The following is a 17,212-nucleotide window of genomic DNA, read 5'->3' as shown; positions in this document are numbered from 1 at the left end:
CTCATAATGTGTTATCTATATCTATCAGCCCAGCTTGCATTAAACAGCTGTTTTTCAGTTTATCTATGCATACTGTTTCTATCCTGATCAAATAAACCATAAATAAATGAATGAATAGCATTTATGGATATCATCTACTGCAAATTCCACTTATTTGGATTCCATTAGCTTTTGCATGCACCTGCCTAGCTTCCATTACTACATAATCAAACCACTCAACAGCTTTTTGCCAAGGTTTTAAATGCCTCAATTACTGTACCAAATGATGCATCGCTAACTAAGCTAACAGATAAATCAGGCAATGAAATCAAATGACAACAGTCAGTGATAACTTTGGTTTAATTGTAAGAGCATTCTTTACATTGGCTGGTGTCATATAGATGATATTCTCCATGTCTGCTTGTCATCTATACAGTACAAATAAAATATCATTACGGAAAACTTCAAAATATTTAGTCGACTACAATGAATCAATGAAAAATATTGCTGTATCCAGTTTGAAAGTAAATGCAAGGTCCTGTCTTGTGACATTAACTCTCATTTTCTCAACAATAATGTATGAAGGCACACTAAACGAGAGAATCAGGTCTACACTGAAGCTAATGGGAAGAGACTGGATCATTTTTATTAGTTAGATAAAGAGAAGACACAGTCTGTATATTTCATTAGAAAAGATGATGGTGTCAAACGAGGACCAAATAAAACTCCCAAATGCTTTAAAAAAGTTTTTCATCGTTTGACATAACAAAATATATCTTTCAGTTCATTTATAAGTTAATGCTACATTTACACTGAACAGATTCAGCCTTGTCAGCACTTGTCAGCGAGGGTTGAGCCGCTTTGGGGCGCTGGATCTGTCTGTGTGTTGATCTGTGCTCTGGGCAGTGCTGACCTCTCCTGAGCCCACCTCTCCCCCTGAAAATACAAGAGAAACAATTCATCAGTCTATCGACTCATGCCGCTGTGCAACCTCACAAATGACAGAACTTAATTTAGTCCTTCTGCTTAGACATTTGACTGCTACAAGTCTCACTTTTTTTTTTTTTTTTTTTTTTTTTAGCTGTTTGTGGCTCAGTCTTGAGCTTGCTGGCGATTTTGGCAAAGAATTTGAGGGTGAGACACGCTCCTGTCTCCCTGTCACATATGCCACCTTTGCAGTTGCATGTCTTGCGGCACTCAACTCCATAGGTTCCATACAGGCAGTCTGTAAAGAGAGAAAACATTATTCTGGAGAAGTCTGCTCTGTTAGGGCCCCTATTCACAGTTAACATCATGAGAATCAGCGTTCAAGAGAAATGGGCCACAAGCACATAAACTGCAAAGGGATAGTTGGAGGAGCTTGTTCAAAGTCCAAGCCTCTAATGGGCTAATCATCAAGTTAAATCATATTTTAACGCAATGGTGCACAATTCTGCAAACGTTCCTCTAGAACAGTTGGTTATATGGTGATAATTCAGTAAACAGAGCCTAAAAGATTGTAATAACAGATTGGGATACTGCATTTGGTGCAATCCAAATGCAGCACACAGGCAGAAACGGCACACTGGGCGCATTGAAAATGTTGCATGTGAACAAACCTTTGCAGATCCCATATTCGTCTCCGTAATCGTCCTCATCCTTGTAGAACTCGCAGAATAATCCCGGTCCGCACTTCACCCCGTGCATCCCCGACACTGTGCGGTAACAGTGCTCCCCTCTGCCGGCTGCGCAGACCTGGCAACAGCCGCAGTCATCCAGGACCGTCCGTGTGCACCGCTGCGTCCCGCCACACCGCTCCGCGCTGCATCTGTCGGGGCAGTTCACCGCGTACTTGACATTGGCGCCCCACGCCTCCGCATCTCGCAGCAGAAGTGAAGACAACACCGTGATGAGGAGAATAGACATCACTGGATGCGGTTCAGGGAGCTCGAGGAAGGCTGCGGGTCTGCTTCTCGGGCGAGCGCTCTCGGGGAGAGACGGAGACGCGGAGCACCTCTGGGAGACTTGTGTGGAGTGACCTATGGCTCATCAGGTTGCATGGTTATCAGCAATGAACAACTTTGTTTTGCACATGACTTGCCCTCGTCAATTTCCTCATTCCGGTGTTGTCGTCTCTTTTTTTGTCAGTCAGCCCCCTTTTTAGAAATCCGGCTTGGAAGTGGGATTTACTCTGGACCGCCATCCAGGAATTGAAATTCGTGTGACCTGATGTCATAAGTTATCTTTGGTTTGTTTTCGTGTTGGTCGGTGACGGAACCCCTCGAGCCCAGATTGCATCAGGTTTGTCGTGACTGGCTCAGCTCTGAGGGATTACATTTTCTGTTAGGATGTTTTCACTCACAACATCCTACGACTGGAAATCTCATTTAACATAATAAAAGATAAATCAGTCTCAAGTATTTGGTCCGGGAGCTTCACATAAAAATAAATGGGGCGACTTTCTTGAATTAAGGTGGCATAGAGTTTAAAATTGAAAATAAAATGAATGTTTATTTAACAATGCATCTGTAGCCTCTTGGGTCGTACACAGAAGCAAAGGGCAGACACTTGCAGAAAAAAGTCTCTTTCATAACAGTTCAACAAAAGGTGAATTAGTCTTTTACCAACTTTATTTAACAAGAGGGAACTGACAGTGGTGGGCTCAGGCTGTCTGAGGGACAGGGGTAAAAAAGGCCCAAGAGGTCTGCATCACATTTTTTCCTGCTGGAGGGGCATCCTAGAAGGCACTTTATCAAGTTTTCTCCATTGGAATGGCACCCTAGAGGGCAATTCATCACATTTTTTCCACTGGAAGGACACCCTAGATGGTGCTTTATTGTGTTTTCCCCACTGTAATGGCACCCTATAGCAGGCATTTTGCCATTTTTATCACTGGAAAGAGGGCACTTTATCAGGTTTTTCTCCACTGGAAGGGCACCCTTCCACTTTATTTTTTTTTAACCAACTAAAAATAAAACATGCCATCAATGCTTTTCATTTTTCTTTCTTTTTAAAATGTTGTAGCTTTTAAACGGAGTAATGGTGTTTTCATGTTATTTTTCTTTTTCTCTGAAAAATATAATGTAATTGGAGTATAAAAAAGACAAATAATCATTAGATAACAGGCACAGCTGGATATTAAACTTGCAGTGCTTTAAAGGGCACTCTGGCAATATGCTATTGCAATTCCATAAAGTTTCAGGACCAACTAGAGAAAACAAAATAAAAATTGAAGCAACAGTGGCTAAAGTATGCTTACATTAAGTCCTTACTTGTCCTTGGTCAAGGTCCAACAACACTGGATCCTACATTTCCCATAATGCAACATCATCAAGGCTGGCTTTAACAAAGCTCCCTCCAGAGCCACAGAAGACATTAAGCATCTTTGTAAAATATTTGGATTGACCCTTTCAATAGTTTTTCTTTTTTTTTCTTTTATCCCGTGCAGAGGAATGCTACTGCTTTATTATTTATAGAAATAAAAAAACAAGCTTGTAAGTAGTTGGTTGATCTCTGGTTCATCCACAGGTTTAGATGTAAAACACGAAACACACACTGGATGGTAAAAGAGAAGAAAAATAGCAGATAGGTGAATAAAAAAAAATATGATGGTGATGATGATGATGATGATGAGAGACAACACTCCGAGACACAGGATGGCGGCACTGGTCACTGTCAGTGATGCAGATTAAAGCAGACGAAGAAGAACAAGAAAGAGGAGACGGTTGATATGATATTCACGTCCAAGGGAGACCTCACTGGGACGGGACAGGTATCGCAAACCGTTTTTTCGGCGGGGGTTTACAGGCAAGGTAACTTACATGTCCGCGGTGTGTTTTATTCTTCACAAACCTCGGCTTTTACATGTCGAAGCGGCGTGAACGAGCCACGGGGGCGTCTTGCCGAGAGCTGTCAGCCGCCAAAGCGGAGGGGCTTGGTCGGTTTTGACAGCCGTGGACCAGACTAGCAACTGCACTGCAGCCAGCGTTAGCTCAGCTGTCACCGCAGATGCAGAATAATGTTACCGGTGTTTGTGAATGACACGACGGAGGCTGCGTTTCAAATTCACATATCTGGCTGTTTATGTCGGTGCGGCGAACAGCTGCCATGTACGAATTAGTTAGCTAACTATCGCCGGAGATGAAAAACATAACGTTAATGCTACAAAATGTTGACAGGCGCTTTAAAGTAAGACGCCAGGCAGCAAGGCTGGATAATGCCGTTAATTGTACGTGAATTAAATTATCCTGCTGGCTAACGCTATTAGCATGAATGCCCAGCTCATTGCTAAACTTCTGCAACCGAATAACGGCATGTTTTAGCTCAATGCCTTGTCCCCAGCCGCTTTAGATAATTAAGTTGCGGTCAGACATTATGTAGCTCGTATTGTGATAAATTCACAGCCTTTAATATCCTAATACCACCCATTCAACGCTGACATTAGCTTTTTATTTTTTATTTTTTAAACAATCAGTCATCCACTGTCTAACCGCTTATTGTGGTCTGGGGTTGTTGTGGCAACAAAGTGTCCTTCGGCCCAGCAGCTTCCTCCAGCTCATTCTGGATGACTTTCAAGGGAGACACCTCCAGCCGGTCTTGGGTCAGCCTTAGGGGGTCCCCTCCCGTCGAGGCCCAGTAAGTCACCAAAAGGAGGTGGGCAAGGGGGCATCCAGGTGCCAGAACCACCTTGCGTGGTGTTAAAGTGAAGCAGGATGGTGGAGGCGCTACCAAATAGCTGAGCTTCTCACTGGGTTGTAGATTGAGGCCAGCTACCCTGCAGAAACATTTAATCTTGCCCACATGCTTTATATTATCATTATTATCTTTGCTTTAACCAGTCAGAGCTCATGAGCCCAGGTGAGGGTTAGAAATTATTTTTCTCTGGCTCATGCCATCATAAATATAATGTGTTTCAGTTTTGGTATGTTGGCAGGACAAAGTAATGTGATGTCAAATTGTTCACAATTTTTTTAAACATTTTATACATAAATGATTAACAGATGAATAGAAACAATGTATTGACAAGAGTAATTGTAAGGAAAAAAGTGTTTAATTTTAGTTTTTTATTTCATTGTCATGGTCTTGTAAAGAGAATGTGTTGCTTCGGCTCATTCAACTGACCAGCTGTTTGTGTTGTGACTGCTTCATGGAAGAAGAAGAAGATAAAATATGTGACATTGAGATTCATGTTGATGTAATTTTGTGTGCTGTGAAATATGGCAATGTCACTGACATTTACTGTTCCTTTGCTGCTGCATACATTAAAAATCAGTCACTGATATTGCTTTTTGGTGTGTAAATGGATTTATCTGTAGCCTTGAGGCCTACACATGAGCCTTTATGCTTTCATTGTCATTTATATAACTTACTGGCAAGTTGCTGGCAAATTTGTTATTTGTAGTTAACTACAAATAAATGTTTGTGATTGACTGACATGTAGTGGATTCTGCTGTAGGTAAAATCTCAAGCAAGCTGAGCAGAAAAACAAAAGAGAGCCAAACTCAAGAGGTGTCCTGAATGTTTATGTCCTACAATCCCTGTTGCTTTGCAGTCAGTGATGGCTGCGTCCAACATTGCTGGTGGTTGCTTGCTCGTGGTTGTCTGACTGAAGAGCCTATTACTATATCAATGCTTGCTGTTATTTTTGGCCAGAGTGGAAACCATATAGCCCCACAGGCCTCAGGCAAGGCAAGAGAGATGACTGTGGTCAAAGTGGCATGCTCACATGTTTAGCAGCGTGTAACTGGCATTCTATCACTTGTGACGGTACATGTTTTTATACAAGTTTTAATCATGGAAGAAGTCTCAGCCATGACCAAAGAGTATGGAGATTTCTATTTTACGAGTCAACAGCTGATTTCACCAGTTAGTAAACTGTTGTGTTGCTGGACAGGAATGAAAACTCAATTATCTTGGGCTTTAATTCCTAAAAAACTCGGAATTTGTAGCACTAGCCTAGTCATTATGAAATCTACTGTTTTATACAGTTAAGAATCGGTAGACTGGATGAGCTTTGACTGATGTTTTTGCAATGTCATGCAGTTGATATTCCCATGAAATCACCCACTAACGTGAATTCCGATGTCCGTATTGTGACAGTCATGGGGACGGTCATGTTTAACCTCATGTGATGAACTAAAATGCAAGATGGGAAATCCAACATATGTATTTTCCTCATTCCAGGAAAGATGTGAACATATATTATTTCTACTCAACAGCAGCACCAGACTTGCTCTTTAGACAGACAGACAGAAAGAATACGGTTAGGTTGAGCAACAGTGGTCTTTGCATGGGATTGTATTTCAGAGCGTCCGGTGACCAACTTGGAGACGCTGACTATGAATACTGCGTTTTGACTGAGACAGAGAGTATGAATGAATTGGCAGGGTCAGGTGTGTCTAATCTGCCAAAGCAGGTTTCATTCTTTGACTGGCCATATTATGAAACTAATACTTTACAAGGATAATAAGCTCACTGTGTCCATGTATTGTGTAGCACAACATCTTTTGAGACAAAGTCCCCTCATTAGCGTGGGTGTGTTGGTTAGCTCTTACAGTATCACAGAGAGATCCGACCTATTTCAGTGATACCCACTGGGCCTATGCCACTAGCCTGGATGTACTGTACATGGGAAAAGTGCCAACACCAAGGAGAAACCTGACACCTTGCACTGAATATACTTGGCAGGAAAATGCAGTAGAATAATCAGCAGCAAATGTTGACAGAGATATGAAAATGAGCCATTTCATTATGTTAATCAAGTGTTGGGGAATGATAAGCATGAATTTATCTGCCAGTATACAGGCCTCATTACCACTTTTATTCATATATCGCTCTGTTTTTCAGGTATACATCAGAGTATAGATAATGCTCAGACATGGTGCCTTGTCAGACCCATGTGTTGCTGAAGTGGCAGGAGCACTTCAATAGCTCCTGGGCAGCGGAGGACAGTGGACAGACAGCAAAGAGGCATGGAGCTGCTGCGCTCTACAGCAAGCTCCTTCACAACAAGGAAGTGGTGACTCTGGCTCAACCTGTTCAAGAACTCGTCGGCCCACGCCTGCCAGACTTCGAGTGCGAGTCCAGTGCCTCGGCGGAGAAAGAAGAGTACCTGTCATCCCTGCTTCACAGCCAGCGATGGCTGGCTCACCGCATGCTGACGCAAACCTCCTACACCTTGGGCCTCCACCACAGGCTGGTAGTGCTCCAGAGGATCTACTACGCACTTCACAGCAAATACCATGACAAATTCCGCATGCAGCTGCCCTCCCAGTCCACAGACAGTGGCACTGAATGTGGGCAACTTGAGCTGGCCTCAGAGCCTTGCCTGCCAGGGGGAGTATCCAAAGTGAAGTCGGGTACAGATGTTCTGATAGAGATGGGCGTAAGGACAGGTTTGAGTCTGCTCTTCTCATTACTGCGGCAGAACTGGAGGTACGCAGCCTCAGTGCATCCGGAGTCGGTGCTTTGTAATGACGTGCTTGCCACAGCCTCCTCTGTGCTGGCCTCTCTGCCACCGCTCTCTCTGGCCAATGAGAATAAGATCCCGTCAGTCGGGCTGGACTGCCTGGCACAGGTGGCTGAGTTCCTGAAGAAGACATCAGTGAGCAGTGGGACCGGTGGGGCGGACCCCACTGGTCGGAGGCTAGCGCTGGAGCTGCTGCTCGGCCTGGCCATGCAGAGAGGCTCTCTAAAGTTTCTGCTGGAGTGGGTGGAGGTAGCCTTGGCTGCTTCCATGTCCTCATCCACCTCTACACTGTCTTCCTCCTCCTCACTGAGCTCCCAGCAGTCAGCTGGTGTGGGCTTTGATGTGATCCATCAAACACTTCTCCAAATGAGGCAATATTCGGTATGTTTTGTGTCCTTCATTTATTAACATGCTCTCTACTTTTTTCCCTTTTTTTTTTTTTTTTTGCCATAATTGTCCTTTGATTAGATGTACCATTAACTATTAAATCTTCAGCCATAACTGATTACTGACTAATTTTAAATGTCCTTGACTTTCAAACTGAAATTGAAATTTCCTTGGTATGTTATTTTATTGTAAGTAATTTTGCATAGACAGCAGTGATTAATTCATAAATTAAATTAGGTAACTTACATAAACATCTGTGAACATGCTGATAAATGAGGCCCATTGTCCGCAAAGCAGGAAAATGGTTCTTCACTTCCACATCCATCCGTGCTGTAGACTGGCCTTCTATTTGAACGGTCTCACTTGAAGCTTGGAGTGATGCATTAGTGTGCAGCTAAGGATTAGGATTGAGCCGGTCTCTCTGCCCTCTCTAGATATGGGTGTTGAGTCATCAGCCTTGTGATTTTGCCAGTGTACCACATTTTACATGTAATTTTAGAGCTCTGTAGTTGTCAAAGAAAACCCTTAAACACAAATAAGATTTGCATCTAAAGACTAGGAGCTCTTTTTTTTGCCTTTTGCCTGATAATGCAGTGACATGTCACTTCTCTTTCTGATATTTACTTCTGGTTTACAAAATATGCGCACATAAAAACTACAGGCTATTTCATCTATGTTAATGTCTAATCATATATATTTTTTCACAGGGTTTCCGTGGGGACTCTGTCAATACTCAGGTGCTGAAGAAGGATGCAGATGGACTTTGTCGACTCTCCCAGGCAGCTCTCTGCCTGTTTGAGGAGGTAAAAGAGATTTTACTGCCATGCTGTAACTCATAGGCATTATTTAGAACTGCTATACTTTTCAGTCACTGACTTTATGGACCTCACCCTCCTCCCTTTTGACAGATTTGTAATCTAGCATCCTACTGCCTGTGCTCCTGCAGCACTGATGCAGCTGCTCCTGGTACTGAGAGCGACACAGTCATGGTGTATGTGTGGGGCAGCAACAGCAGCCACCAGCTGGCAGAGGGAACTCTTGAGAAAATCCTGCTGCCAAAGCTGACTCAGGGCTTCAGTGATGCCCAGATGGTATGGCTGCCCATAAGGATATACCCATAAAGTTGTATTCATGCTGTATTCATTATCAGCATTGCAGTTTAGAATATTCAATATAGTAAAAGCTATATGCTATTGATAGAATTAATTTCTAAATTAAACATTATTTTGTATGTTAAAGTATATCTTGCTCAGTCTACCTAACTTGTGCTCATGTTCATCTCAAGTCTGTTTTGTTCTTTCAGCAAAACTGTACAATTGTCAATTGACTGTTTGCATCATTTCCTGTCATTCACATCTGTAGCGCCAGCATCAGATAGGCACAGGCATTTTATAATCAGACGTTTTATGCTAGTTGTAATGTAAATCACATATGCCACAGATCTGAGGTGGATTTAATGAAATTGTTAAAAAAGATTATTTTGTAGCATTATGAGACATCTGTATCATTCTTTGAATTATTAAAGAAATATCTACATTAGAATTTTCTTTCACTTTAAAACACCATACTAGAATCACTGCAGTCTGTTGTATTGACTTTTGTATGCATTTGTTGGTGGGAAAATTTGAGAGCGTGCCAGAAACTAAAGCCTGTTTTTTAAAAATCTCATCCTTTCATGTCGGCTTTTATCCACTTTGTCCGTCTTTTAGATTGAGGCAGGCCAGTACTGTACCTTCTCAGTATCAGCAGATGGTTCAGTGAAAGCTTGTGGAAAAGGCAGCTATGGCCGACTGGGCCTAGGGGACTCCAACAACCAGTCCATGCCCAAGAAACTTGTGCTGGAACCACATAGGAACATGAAGAAGGTGTCCTCCTCCAAGGGCTCCGATGGTCACACTTTGGCCATCACTGTGGAGGGAGAGGTAAGAAGAACTAGTTTACACTAAATTATTGATAGTAATAAATTACAGTAAAATCAGTCACTTCTTCTGTAGGTGTTACTGAGATTATAATTGACAGATAGAATTCTTTACTTTCTTTCTCATGAATTGTAAAAAAAATTCAAAATGTTTCTTTCAGGTGTTCAGCTGGGGTGATGGAGAATATGGGAAACTGGGCCACGGCAACAGTGCTACACAAAAATACCCCAAAATCATACAAGGACCGCTGTTTGGCAAGGTAAGCCTGCAGAAATTGCTGTTTGTTTGGGAAAAGATTAGCATGTGAGCAGCCTTGTAGTTTTATTCATAGAAAAGCCACATGAATTAACATAATTTTTCATTTATTATGGTATCTCTGCCAGGTTGTTGTTTGTGTGTCTGCTGGCTACAGACACAGTGCTGCTGTGACTAATGATGGAGAGCTTTACACCTGGGGAGAAGGCGACTTTGGCCGACTTGGTACACACCTTATTTCTCAAGATGTTTGGGCTTATGTGTTAACAGTATCAGTGAAATCCCTGCTCTGGTATGTTAGCATCAACCTGCTGTGTTTCTCCCCGGAGCAGGTCACAGTGACAGTCAGAGTCGGAACGTGCCCACACTGGTGAAGGACATCAGTGGTGTGGGGCAGGTGGCCTGCGGCAGCTCCCACACCATTGCTGTGGCACAAGATGGACGCACTGTGTGGTCCTTTGGAGGAGGGGACAATGGTGTGTTGACAGATGACAGTTTGATTTTTTAGTCCATAACAGCGTCCGTGTGAACTGATGGAAATCACAGTTTGAGTAAAGGGTTTTAATTTCTGTACTTTATATTCTGTAGAATATAAAGATTAGCTTAAGAAAAAAGTCTGAATCTGATGGCTTTAATGAAAATAAATCGCTATAATTATGTTTTTTAACTGAAAGGGCATTACCATCGCACTGTGCTCTGTCTTAACAGAAATGTCTTGAGCTAGTGTGAACTAATGCTGGTACTTGTACATGACTCACACCTGCAGGTAAACTAGGTCATGGAGACACCAATCGTGTGTATCGCCCCAAGGTCATAGAGGCTCTGCATGGATTCATCATCAGGAAAGTGTGTGCTGGCAGCCAATCATCTCTGGCCCTTACCTCTTCAGGACAGGTGAGATGCAGCATTTTGAGTCAGACATGGATTTCTAGTATCCGAATCTGCTAATGCCATGTTTCTGGTTTTCATGGATCAATTTACAACCAAAGTTTGCACCTATAGCTCTTTGAGACACTTATCATATGCAAAACTAATTTGTGGACAAAAAAGCAGTGAAAATATCAAAATGTCTTACCAACTTTTAACTAATGTTAGCTTAGCTATCTCAGCTCTTTTAATGGTCTTTTTGTGGAAAGCTTTTATTTTGAAGGAGCATACTAACATCACCTTTTTGATCTTACTGTTGCTTGTTTGCTTATTGTTGTGGATTATATGACTTTTCTGATTGCTTGCAATGCATATTGAGGTGAGAGCCCTTCTATAAGCTTGTGCAGGTATACTAAATCTCACCTATACAATGTGCTTCTTTTCTTTTGTCGACTTTGTTTTTACTGTGCAAATAAATAAAAGAAAATTAATAAATAAAAGCTTTTATATATATATCTATATCTATCTATCTCTATATATCTATCTATATCTATATCTATCTCTCTCTCTCTCTCTCTAGAGAGAGAGAGAGTTTACAATTAAGTCCTAAATACCAGGATGGAATAAAAAAGACAAATACTAGATAGATCATTTTGTCAATAATAAATATGTTTCTGTTTATTCTTGTTAATTCAGGTGTTTGCATGGGGCTGTGGCTCGTGTTTAGGATGTGGCTCCTCTGAGACCACCTCTCTCAGACCCAGATTCATAGAAGACCTGAGTATCACCAAGATCATTGATATCTCATGTGGAGACAGCCACTGTCTGGCTCTGTCCCATGGTAAGAGACCTTCAACAGCTAACAGTCAGTCATTCAGACGTATAAAAACAAACTTAGCAACCTTGCATTCAGAATTCTTTCAAATGTTTTGTTCATTACTATTAAAATTGTGGCTGTGCACTGTTCATCAGAGAATGAAGTGTACGCCTGGGGAAACAACACCATGGGCCAGTGCGGCCAAGGCCACACTTCGACACCGATTACCAAACCCAAGAAAGTGCTTGGGCTAGAGGGCGTGTCGATCCAACAAATCACTGCTGGCACTTCTCACAGCCTGGCGTGGACTGCAGTTCCAACGGACAGGTAAAGCCTCATCCCCTCTTGAACAAATTTCTTTTCTTAAGCCCATCTGTAGTACATTTTGGTAATGGATGTGCTTCATTTGTATTGTGGAAGATCATCTACAGTGTAAACATACGTGAGAGTCATCTCTGTGTTGCAGCGTTTGAGTGGTCAGCATCATTTTATACTGCTGAACTGCTCTTTTCTTCATACCCTGTGAAGTGTGTGGTTCCACCTGATTAGTTCTGATGTATTTGTGCTGGTACAGCTCTTTTTATATGCGATTCGCTCTTTTTCCAGGCAACTGGTGGCATGGCACAGGCCCTTTTGTGTCGACTTGGAAGAGAGTACATTCACCTACCTGCGCAACTTCCTCGAAAGTTACTGTGACGGCATTGGGAATGACACACCCCCTGCCCCGTTCTTATCTAAAAGGTACCAAAATAAATTAACACAGCACTCCATCAGTTGTGACTATTTAACCTGTTCCATTATTTTATTTTTTCTGTTTGAAACTTAGAAACCTGAAACAGTATTGAATCACTTGCAAAACATTCTTGTGTTGCTGTGAAGAATTACTTCGTTGTGGCCTGTTGAACTCATTGCATCACCACCAGCAGGAGCACACATGCACTCCCACACATTCACTCTCCCTCCGATCCACTTAACTGACTCTCCTAATGCTCTCTGTGTGTATTCCTAAGGGATCACCATCAGTTTCTTCTGCTGTGCATGAAGCTGCTGTCCATCCACTTGTCCTTGGCCCATGCTGGGGGCACTGGTGCCATGGTTTTGGGGGCTCAGGGTAGGCCCCTCAGAAACCTGCTCTTCAGGCTCATAGATACCAACATGCCAGACTCCATACAACAGGTACATGTAACAGTCTGCCCCTTACTAGATTATTTCCCTAATATTCTTATGTGGACATATGAGAGGAAGAATTGTTGGCACCAACTACTGGTGTAAGAAGAAGATAAACACTCTTTTGTGTCTAAATTAAAGAGTGAACTGGGTTGTTGTGCTAATTTTATATGATTTATTGCTTGCAGTAAATGCTGATCCTTTCTATTCTCATGTCCTTTCGTTTGTTTTGATACCTCAGGCAGTTCTGAACACACTGTCCATTGGTGCATCCCTCCTGCTGCCTCCACTGAGGGAAAGAACAGAACTGCTCCTGTCCCTCCTTCCTCAGGGCCCTCAGAGCCTGAACATCCTCTCCAAAGGACAGGTATGCAGAGCTCGTATGTGCCATTTTAAAAAATTGCCTATGCATAGTCAAAGTGCTGCAAGTTATTATGGCCAAATGTGTTGTTTGTGCATTTGTGTCTCAATACAAGTACAATATGAAAAGTGCTGACCAAGTGCTTGTGAATTAGTATAGTCTACATTTTTGTTTTTCGTTATATAAATAATTGACTTGAATTATCAGTCAGGATTTTACACAAGATGTTGGCGTAAACAAAGGACACACTTAAACAATTACACTTAAACTGCCATAAAAAAGAACATGGATTCTGCCTTCCCTCATTTTGACTATGACTCTGATCCAGATAGTTGGCTGGAAAATGCATGGATGGATGCAGTTAGCGCCAGCTTGGAGCGTTGCTAGGCAATATGTGTTGAAAACTCCTTGAACATTTGTTGCTGTGAAAAAAAAGTCCTTCTGCATAAATGTTTTCAGTAACCTCACATTTGGATGATCAAATATTAGTTCTGTCTTCTTCTTTGCTCTGTATCGTTCAAAGCGCCTGCAATTAGACATGGTCCTCAGCAGCCTTCAAGATCAGAGCCATGTAGCTTCTCTACTAGGTTACAGCAATTTTGGGGAGGTGACGGCCCTGGGACCCCCGCTGACACCAGCTATGTCTGTCCGGCCTCCCTCATCCAGCTCTATTGAGGCCTACGACCCCCTGCACTTGGCAGAGGTGCTGCTAAGAACCCTGCTCCTCAGCATAGGCTTTTACACGGTATGGAAAAGAGGATCTGGTACATTTGTTACTCTCTGTCTAATGTGTGTTGAATTTCCTCATATTACCTAATAGTGTATTTTGATTCTGTCAAATCTTGTGGCTTATTCTCGCAGATGAATTAGAGTGATGTTCTTACTCCTCCACATGCTCTCTCTGTGTTCATACAGGAGCGGGCATTTGGGGAACTGGAGAAAAACAGTGACAAGCAGCTGTCGAGCGATAGCCAGGGACAGACTGATCCTCCTTCTCACTTCCACCAGCTGCTGTCTGGACTTCACAAACACTTGCTCGCCCATTGCTACATCCATTCCAGCCCTGAGGTACATAGCAGAATCAGCTACACACAATTTTATCCAGAGCTCTATGGTCACGTAGTCTATATTGACACTGATTCCTCTGTTCTGTAGGATGACAGCAGTGTAACGCTGCTGCGAGAGCATCTTTACCTGCTGCTTCCCTGTGCTGCAGAGACACTCAGGAGATCCACCAAACTGATGAAGGAGAGTTCCCTGGATAAACAAATAGTCAAGAAGCTGCACAGTAAGAATAATGGTTGTCATTAGTTGCTCAGCTGTCCCACGTCTTTTTTGTTGTTATGCGGGTTGTTTGCACAGATCTCGACAGATCTTTTATTCAGAAAACAGAAGTAAAATCACTCCCCCGACAATGATTTCTTTTTTTTTATCATGTAATGACCAGGGGAAAGACAGCTTCAAACATTTATACTGGAAATTCATATACTGTTGCATAGTGTAGGGTTCTGTATACCAAGGACATTTACTGTATCTGTGTTATTTCATGGTCAAGCCAGGTTCAGAGCAGTGGGGTCAGTCAGGACTGAGGTGTCCGCTGGTCTGATGACAAGCACATATAAAATTCATGATTTAATCTGCTACGCTTCTGTATCTGTTGTCTATCTGTATTTCTCAGTTATTTTTATCAGTCACTTTATTCCTCCCCTCTCGTCTCAACCCTTGTCCCAGTGGTGTTGTACAACTCTGTGGCTGGCAGTCTGCTGTGCCAGGTAATGTATTCCTTGCTGCTGCTGCCCCTGGTCACGGTTCAACCCCTCCTGAGCCAGTTATTGGCCTTGTTGGAGCAACTCAATGATTTCAACAGGTTGCTGCCAGAGACAGGCCTACTGGAGGAACAGGAACTAGGGATGGAGGCTCAGAAAACCTGTTTAGGTCAGTGGCATTTTGATCTGCCTGCTTGACCCATAGATTTATCTTTGATTATAGTTGTTATTAATTTAATGGGTACAGTTTTTTATGTTGAAGCTTCTTCTTATGGGAGAAAATACGGGATGGTTTCATAATGACAAGGGATCTTCCTTACAGATAAAAGTGAAGAAAACACATGCCATGGACAACAACAGCAGGAGGAGGAGTGGAAGTGGGTTTGGCTGCTAGATCTGGAACGGTCTGTTGCGTTGGCAGTCGGTCATTGCCTTGGTGGTATGCTGCAAGGCCCACCGCCCTCACTTCAGGAGAAAACGTCAGAGTTCTGGCTATCAAATGTCCTCCTCAGGAACGGCCTCGAGATGGACTTTGAACAGCTGGGTAGAAAAACATACTGCTTGATCTCCATGCTGTCATATGTACTAATGTTTTGGTAAATAAAGAGGTAAAGAGGATGTTAGAGACTACTAATGAGTAAAGAAGAATAGTTCTTTTTTTTTAGTTGACAGTAGAGATAGATAAGAAACATGGGATGAGAAGATGAGATGTAATTTTATCATGGAAATGAGGAAATAAATTACTTTTCTTAATGTAGTGGACATTTCCACCTATTCATTTGTCCTGTGTCCCATGTGATTGTCTGTAGACTCTAGCATGGCATGGCTGACTGAGGTGGTACTCCTAGGCAGTAGCGATGCCAGGTTGGCAGAGCTCAGTCTGAATGAGGAAACCAGGACGTTATTGGAACTGGCACTGGGATCATCCAGAGGACCAGCAGGTGGCCTGTGGCGGAAGATGGAGGAGTATGCTCGCAGCAAAGGTGCTCTGACTAGTTTGTGTGAATGAGTGCACGCATGTTAGAAAATTTATCATTTAAATATCCAGGTGATAAGGAGCTGACTTGTTTAAAAGGGAAATGATGAATATTATTCAGCTGTATGCATGTACTTGCTGTTATAACTGCTGCACAATTATCATTGATTCATTCTTGAATTGTGGCTTGTTCAGCTTGTGTGCTCTTTTTTTTGTGACTTTGTTGTAATTGTGTTGTTTTGTGAGAGCAGAATGGGAGAGTGGAGGCTCTTCAGGCGACTGTTTGCTGCAGACCGTCTGTCGCTGCAGCCTGGCTGCTCTTCTGAAACACACTGGCCTGCAGAATGAGGCCTGTTGGCAGGACAGGTCAGTAACACAAATCTAAGATTAACTGAAATTAATGGTGATGCGCATTTTATTTTGTAAACCCTACACTGGCTTATTTTAGGTTTATGTGTTTAAATTGTCATTTGTCAAAAGATAATGTGAATTAATCATTGTTATGTAAGAACCATATTGCAATGCAGAGCTCTGCTAATTATCCACTCTGCTTAGGGACAGATATGAGCCCTGTGAGATGCTGTTAGACGTCTATGAAACAGTTTACAAAATCAGAAGCACTCTGTTGGCCCATAAAAACTCTCCAAGGACATCACAGCTGCAGACTGCTGCCAAACAGGTACCATTACTAAATTGACTTCACTTTATGTCATAATCAAATATGTGCAATGCAGCTATTTTTGACAAAGTTAAAATGCTTGTGGAACAAAGCGGAGTGATTTGTAAAGAATACAAAGCTTAATGATTTGACTGTAAATATAACAGCAAAACTGTGCTTGGCTGTGTTAATATTAACAGTTATTTCACCCTTATTTCTATGTTCTAATCAAGAGGCAGTTTTCTTTCTTCAGTTATTTTTCCACTATATTAAAAAGGGCATGCTCTGATTAAAAAAAAAAACACAGTTATATTCAACACATTTCTTGAATTGCAGACCATTCAGTCTCCCCAAAGTCCTGAAGCAGGCAGGCAAGAGCCAAGCACCTCAGTAGAACCAGTAGGAAAGGATCACGAGCAGCAGCCAAGAGGTCACTGTAGCCGGGAGGTGCAAGTGCCTCCAACCCCCCCAGCCAACCACAACCAGGAAGAGGCCGCAGAGGAGGACACATTTGGCAATAGCCGTATGTACCTGTCAGGTTAGAAATGTGTATCTCTATTTCTGCCCTTCCTTTAGCAACATTAAACATGTTTTTTGGTATCTAGATGCTTAT

The 17,212-nt window shown here is 42.4% G+C and overlaps 2 protein-coding genes across 2 annotated transcripts in view; one reads left to right on the top strand and one right to left on the bottom strand.

Annotated features, from left to right (window-relative positions):
- Positions 1-321: 321 nt before the first annotated feature.
- esm1 (endothelial cell-specific molecule 1) lies at positions 322-1,979 on the bottom strand. Its single transcript, XM_041960757.1, has 3 exons — positions 1,578-1,979; positions 1,064-1,204; positions 322-918 (listed from the first exon to the last, which is right to left on the bottom strand). The coding sequence occupies exons 1-3, from the start codon at positions 1,882-1,884 to the stop codon at positions 821-823; spliced, it is 546 nt and encodes a 181-aa protein (XP_041816691.1). The 5' UTR covers positions 1,885-1,979; the 3' UTR covers positions 322-820.
- A 4,856-nt stretch (positions 1,980-6,835) lies between these two features.
- LOC121622903 (probable E3 ubiquitin-protein ligase HERC1) overlaps positions 6,836-17,212 on the top strand; it is a 39,912-nt gene continuing 29,535 nt past the window's right edge. Inside the window, exons 1-22 of the mRNA XM_041959970.1 lie at positions 6,836-7,807; positions 8,521-8,616; positions 8,722-8,904; positions 9,523-9,735; positions 9,893-9,991; positions 10,116-10,212; positions 10,320-10,463; positions 10,754-10,881; positions 11,551-11,695; positions 11,827-11,998; positions 12,278-12,412; positions 12,682-12,847; positions 13,080-13,205; positions 13,723-13,944; positions 14,115-14,267; positions 14,355-14,487; positions 14,931-15,134; positions 15,288-15,509; positions 15,775-15,948; positions 16,193-16,307; positions 16,503-16,620; positions 16,936-17,137. Coding sequence (XP_041815904.1) covers positions 6,836-7,807; positions 8,521-8,616; positions 8,722-8,904; positions 9,523-9,735; positions 9,893-9,991; positions 10,116-10,212; positions 10,320-10,463; positions 10,754-10,881; positions 11,551-11,695; positions 11,827-11,998; positions 12,278-12,412; positions 12,682-12,847; positions 13,080-13,205; positions 13,723-13,944; positions 14,115-14,267; positions 14,355-14,487; positions 14,931-15,134; positions 15,288-15,509; positions 15,775-15,948; positions 16,193-16,307; positions 16,503-16,620; positions 16,936-17,137 — 4,219 coding nt within the window. The remainder of the gene's footprint in view (positions 7,808-8,520; positions 8,617-8,721; positions 8,905-9,522; positions 9,736-9,892; positions 9,992-10,115; positions 10,213-10,319; positions 10,464-10,753; positions 10,882-11,550; positions 11,696-11,826; positions 11,999-12,277; positions 12,413-12,681; positions 12,848-13,079; positions 13,206-13,722; positions 13,945-14,114; positions 14,268-14,354; positions 14,488-14,930; positions 15,135-15,287; positions 15,510-15,774; positions 15,949-16,192; positions 16,308-16,502; positions 16,621-16,935; positions 17,138-17,212) is intronic.

This window comes from Chelmon rostratus, chromosome 19 (genome assembly GCF_017976325.1).
Source record: "Chelmon rostratus isolate fCheRos1 chromosome 19, fCheRos1.pri, whole genome shotgun sequence".
NCBI classification, from domain to species: Eukaryota; Metazoa; Chordata; class Actinopteri; order Chaetodontiformes; family Chaetodontidae; genus Chelmon; species Chelmon rostratus.
The sequence above is the reverse complement of the archived record's forward strand: the minus strand, read 5'-3'. Positions and strand labels throughout refer to the sequence as shown.